Source organism: Musa acuminata, chromosome BXJ1-1, assembly GCF_036884655.1.
Source record: "Musa acuminata AAA Group cultivar baxijiao chromosome BXJ1-1, Cavendish_Baxijiao_AAA, whole genome shotgun sequence".
Lineage (NCBI taxonomy): Eukaryota > Viridiplantae > Streptophyta > Magnoliopsida > Zingiberales > Musaceae > Musa > Musa acuminata.
This window is the reverse complement of record NC_088327.1, coordinates 14372501-14382060: the sequence shown is the minus strand read 5'-3', so window position 1 is coordinate 14382060 and position 9560 is coordinate 14372501. Positions and strand designations below refer to the sequence as shown.

The 9560-nt window shown below is 40.4% G+C and overlaps 2 protein-coding genes across 3 annotated transcripts in view; both read left to right on the top strand.

Annotated features, from left to right (window-relative positions):
- Positions 1-355: 355 nt before the first annotated feature.
- On the top strand, positions 356-4160 carry LOC103996182 (uncharacterized). 2 transcript variants are annotated; one of them, XM_009417041.3, is made up of 5 exons: positions 356-508; positions 2065-2197; positions 3135-3228; positions 3718-3798; positions 3889-4160. In XM_009417041.3, the coding sequence occupies exons 1-5, from the start codon at positions 469-471 to the stop codon at positions 4027-4029; spliced, it is 489 nt and encodes a 162-aa protein (XP_009415316.2). In that variant the 5' UTR covers positions 356-468; the 3' UTR covers positions 4030-4160. The 2 variants fall into 2 exon arrangements, with proteins under 2 accessions (XP_009415316.2, XP_009415324.2); XM_009417049.3 differs by having other exon boundaries at positions 358-508; positions 3892-4160.
- A 1031-nt stretch (positions 4161-5191) lies between these two features.
- Positions 5192-9560, top strand: part of LOC135675673 (MND1-interacting protein 1-like) — a 5485-nt gene continuing 1116 nt past the window's right edge. The window contains exon 1 of the mRNA XM_065186055.1: positions 5192-6890. Within this exon, the coding sequence (XP_065042127.1) occupies positions 5262-6890 (1629 nt within the window). The 5' untranslated portion in view covers positions 5192-5261. The remainder of the gene's footprint in view (positions 6891-9560) is intronic.

The following is a 9560-nucleotide window of genomic DNA, read 5'->3' as shown; positions in this document are numbered from 1 at the left end:
ACCGGGTTCACGGGCTACATTTGCTCTTCCAGGCTGGGCCTACATCATTGTTTCTACCCGCTTTTCACACCTTTGTGATAACTAGAGGAAATTCAGTTGGTCCCACAGGTGGACCCTCGAGTCGTTGAGAGTAGAAATTTCGGGTGCTGTTATTCGTTGTGAGTTCCAAATTTTCTTTTCAAACGAAAAGATCCGAGCGACAGGCATAGTTATCATCGAAGCTAACCAGTCTTATCAGAAACATTTATTTCTTCGTTTGGCCTCTGTCTTCATCCAAAATTACTCATAAGTCCATAGCAATTTTACCGTCCAAACACTATCCCACGGTTAAGATCTTATTTGATTGATCTTCTCGGCCTCCGTAGTAAGGATATTTTTGGAACTGTCGAGGTTCACCTTCATCGCCCTCCCAGTGAAAAGGCTACAGGGCCAGGAGCCCTCATTCCGCCGTCTCTCTTCCCCCACCCCATGGCGACGGCGACCTCCTTGACGACTCCCTTCGTCACCGGTGAGACCTGATTCCTTTCTCCGAGTCCAACTTCTGTGCAGATTCTTGGCTTCAGACGGTTGATTTTGTTGCCCCATCGGACTGATTCGATTTGGGTTACGAAAGGCTAGGGTTCTTCGATCGATCCATGCTTATCTTAATTTTCTAGGGTAGGAATCGTTGTCGATTCTTGAAGCGTCGCGATGTGTTGTGGGATCGCAGCGAATGGCGTTCTTTCTGGAGTTAGCTGTGTCCCTTAGGTTTGCCGGTATTGTAAATGTTGATTGACGACTCGTTGGTTGAGTTATCTAGGCCGTTCGTTTAGCTCCAAGTTCTTAGATTGTGATTCTTGACCTAGTGTAAGAAGCTTTTTATTGATTTTTATCCCAGCATTTCGTCAATTTTGGTTGATTTTCCTTACTTTAATGGTGGGTTTATTGTTATGAGTTCTGTAAAATTCTAACTTTGAGTAGGGTACTCAATAGGATTTGATGTTAGAGACGTAATTGAACGGAAGATGGTTTTGAGGAGGAGCATACATTCCTGAACTTTTTTCCTTCCAGCGTTCCAGCGAACACTTTGCCATGTAAGAACGACAAGATTCGATGTGTCATTTGGCATTTAGAAGGGTTTCATAGGCTGTGTTGACCGAGACATTGTGAATCAACCCACCTTATAAAGGACTATATTCAACTTGTATACCTTAATCCAAGGTGTTAACTAAGATCTTAAATTGAATTCTAGCTGATAGACTTACACTGCTGCAAAAGTGGCAAACACAAAACCTTTATACTTGAAAATGGAAGTGTCTAGGGATTGCACATGATGCAAGAAGGTCCAGTAGTTTACTTATTTTCCTAATTGTTGTTGGGGAATTTAGGTTCCAAACTGATGGAAAATATCTTCCAACTAGTAGCTGGTTGTCTTTTCTAGCGAGCATCGAGCAATATCAAATGATTTCTAAACAGACTTAAATTTATCCTACATCGGATGGGAGGTCAATTTGGTGATTGTGTGCCTGATTTTGTTCTATTCAATAATCCTTTGTGATTGACGTTATTAATTGGCTTGTATGGCTTTATTTAGGTGGCAGATATTTGGATGTAATTCGAAGTCTATAAGCATGACATATTAAAGAAAGGGTTTCTCTTTATGTTGACTTGGATGTTCACAATATGGTCTAAACTATCTAACTGAACCGAATTGAACTGATTGAGACAAGCAGTATGGTTTTGTTTGGACTATAGAACAAAAAGCACTTTGGTTAAAGTTTTTCAAAATGAAAATGATTTTTTGTTCAAATAATTTCTTATCTTTTTGAATCCAAATTGAACTATGAACTATGATTATAAGTAAGGACTTGTATTATTAATTTGGCTTCTGTTTGTGTCCAAAACTCGAGCTACATTATTCGTTCAATCTCTTTGTTATTGTTATTCATCATTTTCATTGTTATCATCTCCTTGAAGGAACAACATGAAGTTGAGTTATTTGGAGTTATGAATAGATTAGTGTCTAGATTAGTGTCTGAATGTCTGCTTAAAGTTTATTATGCTATGATTTTCTCTTTGCCTTAGGCAGCGTAGCTCAGTCAACAAAGTTGAGGTTGCAGAATGAGAAGCTCAAATCTTATCAATCTCGATTGGCTATTCGTCAGAAATCAAAATTGCTAAAATGCCGCCCAAATTTGTCTGTCCATGCTGAGCACAGGTAATTGTCTGTCCACGCCGCCCGAATTCCTCAGAAATCAATTCCCACTGATGCTTATGAAGTTATGATCTGATCTCTCATTGCTTTTCTTGTTTTTTTCCCTTTCATTTTTGGGAGGGTTGGAATTGGGTGGAGTTATGATAGTTACTGTAGCTGCTTGTTAGGAAAACACTTGTACCTATAGCTAGAATTTTGTTATGTAGTACCAATACATTGGCCGGGAAGCATGGTTTTCTTGGTTGCCTTGACTACTGTAGAAATATCAGTCTTCTTCTCTATTTTTAAGTTTACATGGTCTCTGTAGAATAAGAATATGTTTGTTTATGTTCTTAGCATTGGTATATACTGAATTAATGCTCATACACTGTTGGTATACCAATCTGATTACATGTAGTACTTAAATTGTCTGTCTAGTGCTGATCATTATGATTCTTTAGTGAGAACAGAAACACACATATGTTGTGTTTATTCTGTTTGTCTAGTGATTGTCTTATTTTTTCTTTAATTTTACTTTTGCTGACGTGAAAGGAGGAGGTCCATTCTGCAGATCCAATTAAAGTGATGTTCAGCTCAATAGTTTAGTTGAAATCTCCTTGATTGAGTAATAACCTACTACTTGTTGCTTCCTCTGGTTTGTTCTTATTAATGATCTTTTCAGATGACAAGATAATTTGATTCTATTATTGAGGACATGGTCCTTGTCACAAATTGGTCACCTAAGTGGATTTAGCACCACTTGGGGATGCCTCATTGAGATCTTTATCATCATTCTTTGCATACATGATGGTGTGATGCATGCCTGTTGTTAACTTGATTATTTTAACTTTATGTTAGGATCATAAGATATGTTTCTGGTTTCCTTTCCATCTTATGTATCTCGGTCATGTCGGGTTCGATTATGGTTTACACTAATGTGAACTTTTCTATGAACATGCAGTGATAGTTCCAAAGGTGGAGGTGGTGATTTTGTTACAGGTTTTCTTTTAGGAGGAGCTATTTTTGGAACACTGGCTTATGTATTTGCTCCACAGGTGATAACCCGTTTATAGAGCAAATTCTATAAATTTCACTTTCTATTTTTTTTAAAGCATTCTAAATTTATGTTAATGTATTGGAGGACTCAGGTGATGGGATAGCTAACCTACTAACATAAGCCTAGAACCACATGGTCCAAATTACTTAAGTCTAAGTTAATATTTGTATATCCATTAGTCCTTATAAACCCATTCAAATCTTCTCCCATATTTGGTGTGGGACTAAACTAAGGTTACCACGGAATAAGTAGTTGATTCTTTTGTCTTTGTTCCTTGTTACAGTAGATGCTTGGGTCTTAGATACATCAGTTCAAAACTTTTTGATGCTATTATCTGTAACTTCATGGTCTTCTTTCTTGTGAAGTTCTTTCTAAACAGCATCACTGCTAGATGGTTTTATATCGTGCTGATATTTAAATTTGTTTCTTGTTAGTAGTTCTAACCAAGCGGTGGTTGAAACATGGCTTCTTTTTGGCTGTCGTGCAGATAAGGAGATCATTGCTGAATGAAGATGAACATGGATTCCGGAAGGCCAAGCGACCTTTATATTATGACGATGGCCTAGAGGTGACAAATAAATCAATTAGCTTGTATTGCTAACAATTAATACATAGACATGACTCTTTCTAATGGTATTCTGTACTTCGATTCTGATAGCAGAGGACACGACAAACGCTGAATGCAAAGATCAGCCAGCTGAATAATGCAATCGACAATGTCTCTTCTCGCTTAAGAGGTCGGAACATTGAGGTGACGGAATCTGTTGAAGCCGACTCTGAAGTGGAAGCTGCGATGTAGTAATTCCTTCTGCTATCTCCTTGAACTTTAGTTGCTTCTAAATATGTAATTGCATCATAAAAGGGTTTTATGTCCCCTGGCTAGATGTATTACGGACCACTTTCTGTGTTATGCATCATGGATTTTGTCTCTGAACTTGAATTGTGGGGTTTTTTTCCGACTACAATTTCACCCAGGATTCGTAGATGGTTGGAGACAGTTTTGTGTTGGCTTTCGCCCAGTAAGATGCTTTATATATACCTGTATGTTGGAATATATGTATGATCAATATTATAAATTGACATTAGTACCGCATCTTAATTACTTCTGCTCACTACTTGGTGAAGCCTGACAATTGAAAAAATGGAGATCAAGTACGTGGCATTATCTTGTTGTTTCAAGAAAGAAGATTTGCTGCAGCCTATTGCATCACAAGCTATTCTTGTGTTTAATAATAACAGGATCATGAAATGTGTATTTACATTTGTTTTCTAGATATTCTAATCACAGCACGGACTAGAAAAGATAGTTGGACAAAGAAGAGCTCCAAGATTAGATGGAGACTAGAGCTTTAATAGAGCTGTTCAGTTAAGTCTGTTAGCTAATTAGTACCTTGTTCTTCCAAGTATAGGAGTTGCACGATTAGGTCTCAATTCTCAGTTTCATGATCATTGAAACAATAGGAATGTGAAATCAAAGACGCATCAAAGCAATTCATGCTAAATTACCTAATGGATCCATAAAAAGTGCAGTAGATAGTATCAGCATTATTTCTCAGTGAATTTTGTGTACCAATAGTTACAATTTGCGTCCACATAGTGCTTAATTAAAAATACACAAAACATATATATATATATATATATATATATATATATATATATATATATATAATTTGTTCACGTTTTTTTCCCCATCTAAATCACTATCATATATTTCCAAACCAATCTTGAATTGGTCGAAGAAGTGAGTTCCATGAACAATGCCAAACATATCCCTAACGTTCATCATCCACCGTCAACACATCCCATCAACCGATCCAACGGCCCACCGGGCTCACCGAGGCACGGCTTTCGTCCGCTGACGTGCTGCTTCCCCGAGCCACCAAACTCCCCACCCCAAGCACTCCTCACTCTTCCCATCTTCACCCTTTACCCCCCCCCCCCCCCCCCCCCCCCCCCCCTCCTCAAAAAACCAAAACCAGTCGACCCCCCGATCGACATCTTACCCCTCGCCGATCGATCCCCCCGTCCCCGATGGGCAGCAACGGAAGGGATAAATCGCTCCGGGGCGGTCGGAGGGCTCGCCGCGCTGCTAAGCACCCGCTGGAGTCCGCCCCCCCAGAGGCCCCTTGCGCCCCGGCAGCCGCCCCTTCCTTCCCTGTCCACCCCGCAGCTTCCGCGGCCGATCCTGACCCCGGCCTCGCCGGCTCGAATTCTAGCCCTATCCCTGCCCCCGCCGGCTACGACGATGCCGGATGGGGCTACTGCACGGAGGACCAGCTGGAGGAGATCCTCCTTAAGAACCTTGATTTCATCTACAAGGAGGCGCTCTCGCGGCTCGTCTCTCTGGGTTACGATGAGGAGACGGCGCTCCGTGCCATCCTCTGCAGCGGCCACTGCTACGGATCGATGGATGTGCTCTCCAATATCCTCCACAACGCCCTCGCTCATCTCAAGTCTCCGCTGCCTCAGTCGGCGGCCGTGAGAGCTGCGGCTCCCCAGCAGGATTCCTCCGCCGTGCCTGGCAACGGATTCACCGACCTTCGCCACCTCCAGGAGTACTCCCTCGCCGGGATGGTCTGCCTTCTTCAGCAAGTGCGCCCCACTCTCACTCGTGGCGGTGCGATGTGGTGCCTCCTGATGAGCGAGCTCCACGTGGGCCGCGCCAGCACCATTGAGATACCGCCGCTGCCACCGTCCGCCGCCACCTATCCTGCCCCTACCCTAGCCCCGCTCGGAGTCCCTGCCGCCGCCCCAGCCACCGCTGGCGGTGATGCCGGCGAGTTTACTCAAACTGCTAGTCTTTGCAAGTTTCATGACGCGGCCGCCACTGCAGCCGCCACCACCGGCGTCAGTGATGTTGCTGATCCCAGGTGCTACGATCTCCTGCATTCTCTGAAGTCCACCCTGAGGCAGAATGCCTGCACGTTTCCTCCTGGTTCTGGTTTTCGCCCATTCATAAAGCCATCTCCACAGCCAGAGACCTCCGATTTGGCTACGGGGCAGCAACAACCGAAGGAGGTCAATGCTGTTGCTTCTGCGGCTAGAGTGGAGAATGACTCCCCAGACATTGGTGTCGTTGATTCTGTGCTGAAGGCATTGGAAAGCATGAGTCTAGATGACAATTGCACTGAGGATCCCAAGAAAGAGATGATATTGGATGTCATTCGCCAAATTCGGGAGCTAGAGTCCCAGGTGAAGGAGCGCAAGGAGTGGGCTCAACAGAAGGCACTGCAGGCTGCTCGCAAGCTGAGCAATGACCTCACAGAGCTGAGGTTGCTGAGGATGGAAAGGGAGGAAAACCAGCGCTTGAAGAAGGGGAAGCAGGCATTGGAGGACACAACCATGAAGCGACTAACTGAGATGGAAAATGCATTGAAGAAGGTAAGTGGGCAGGTGGACCGAGCAAATGCTGTAGTCCGGCGGCTGGAGACAGAAAATGCAGAGATAAGAGCTGAAATAGAGGCATCAAAACTGAGTGCATCAGAGTCTTCAAGGACATGTACGGAGGTGACGAGGAGGGAGAAGAAATGCCTTAAAAAGCTGGTGGCCTGGGAGAAACAGAGGGAGAAGATGCAGGAGGAAATTGCTGAGGAGAAGAAGAAGATCAGGCTGATGCAACAGGAGTTGGATGAAGTCAAGGCTGCAACAAAGGAATACGAGGTATGCATGAAAATGTCACATTCATTTGCATTTCATTATTGTTTTAAAATTTCTTATTTTGTGGTGTTGAGTAGCATTACAATGCTGTTTTATTGATTGGTTACTATTTTCTTGCATGTTTGAGATGATGAAGACCAAATATTTTTCTTTTTAATTTGGGGCAGAGAACATGTTAGAATGTTTTGTAGGAACACAAGGAAGACAAAAGGATTTCTTGTGATATGGTCGAGTATTCACCAAGCTGTACATGGGGTGTAGATCTACTCTTAAGGGTTTTATGGCACCCTGAACTTTTGCCTGATTATGTTGCTTCCTGCAATGAAACAAAAGGCTTGAGTCATGAGTTGTTGTCCTTGCCAAGATACCTTGATAATCCATCAGAAATCAGGCATGTCCTTGAGTCAACTTTAGATCTGATTTTGTTATATTATGACCTGTTGATTGAAATCCTGTAGATCCTGAAAGTTTTAGTTGGCCTAAGTCTAAATTGCTAGAAGTCAAAATTAATTTTATAACAAAAAAATTGTTGTGTATTAATTTAGTAAATATAAAACAAAGTCAGTTTAAGATTGTGATGCTTTAACTATCTAACAATTGTATTCCTGACCTGAGAAAAGTGAACTTTCCAGCTGTTGTTTTCTAAGACGATATCATACTGTAGTCCTATGTAAATTTCTTTTTGGAATATATTCTTCCTTGCAGCTTGTCAGTTAAATTTTAATATGACCAGTCTCATAACTATTGATTTAATGTTCATGTGTACTTGTGAGAAGTATAATGTAAATATTAATTTGGTTATAAAGGCAATACAAAGATGCATGAATGGGCAAAGTTGAATGATTGAAGAAGATCTTGATACTGGCAGAGGATGAGAAGAAATTTCAGCACTATAATATAAAACTGAAGAAAATTCTGAACATGTATGACTCTGTGAGATACTTCAAGGATCGACGAATCAACTGTGAGAAACCTGGTTGATACATCTATGTTCAAAAGCATTTTTGAATCTGATTAAAGATATACCCATTTTAAATTCATGATTAAAGAAATACCAAAGGGAAATTGAATTTTTTGTGGGTGTTGTTTATGCTGCAATGGAGATAATGAGAAGCTGATTATGTTGAGGATCGGGTGTCACATCAATATTGAAGCCAATGGCCAAAGAATAGAATTGGTTTTAGGTCTGGCACTGTATTTTGGAGATACAGTTGGATTGGATTGGTCTGGATTGAATTGTCATATAGAATACTTATATTGTCAAATTTGTCAGAGATTAGATGAAAATCTTTAGAAGTAATTTAGAAAAATGAAAAAGAAGGAACTTGATTTTAAAAAGGAAATAATATGATAAATTAAGAAATTCTGGTCCTTGCATAGGAAATATATTAGAACTTTAGGTTGCCTGAAAAATCTCATTATTTTGCTAGCAGTGGCTCTGGCATGGTCCTTCTTTCTTTTTTCTTTCTTTCCTCTTTTTTTTTTTTTATTTGGGTTTGGTGGTGGTTGAAATGGATTTAACTCTGAAGATTATTGGGCACAATCCTTATGACAAAAGAAAGTTGACATAGCTATATTGGGACAGAACTTAGTCTAGATTTAGGATCAAGACAAATAATTGTATAGATCTCTAATTTCTTTATGTTAAGGCTTTTCTCAGAGTTGGCTTATGAGTTATCCAAATGGACAAGGAAAAGATGCTAAAGTTGTTTAAGGGCCTATCATTACTTGCATAAATTCTATCCAGAAGAGTCCTTAAAAGGACATGCATTCTAGATAGGAAATTGCAATTGAGAGAGCCTAAAATGGGGGTTGATGTTGTTGTTTTCTCAGAAATAGTTGTAACCTTGCTATTTTAAGATCATGTCAGATGGAATGTATTACAAGAATTATGTTGCTAAAAAGAAAGTGCATGCCCCTTATCCTTTATACTTTCTCTTCCACTTCCCACTTATTTCTTTCCTTTTTGTTCTAAAAGTTGATCCTTGTGTGATTTTTCACATTGAGATGGCGTTGATGTGATGATTGGCCAAGCAGTTTGTGTGTTAAGAATTTTCTGTAGAAAGTGCAAATAGAACGTATTGAAGTAGGTTAGAGATTATCCAAGGCATGATTTTGCCAAAAACTTCATCAGACCCAACCTACATTCCAAGCTACTTAGCAGAAGCTCAATTATAGGCAAGGTGGGTGTCTGGTTGACACTATTGACTATTCTAAGAAGTGTTTCATGCAATTAAAATCGATAATTCTTTGTTGTCACTGACAAATATTATTTCACTTTTATGTTATTAAGAAAAAAGAACTAAAAGCAAATTATTCATTCTGGTTATGTTTTAGGGGCGATAAGGCCCAGTCTTTTAATAGGATTTAGATTTGGATATGATAAGTCTGTTCCTGTACACTAGGCATGATTACAATAATGCTACAAGACATGTTGGAAATTATCAAAATCAAAACTATTCCTTGCAAACATTTAAGATTGTTACACTGCTAGCAGACCTGCCTGAGAAGACTCTCGATCTCAGTAATCTTTTACATGGTGTCTCAAAACAATTTTCCTTTTAAGTACTTATCTGAAACACAAGACAACTCTCCTTTTCATGTTTGGCACACGACTATTACTTGTCTGTACGGGAGCAATTAGCAATTGAATTATGAGCATGTGCTGTTCCA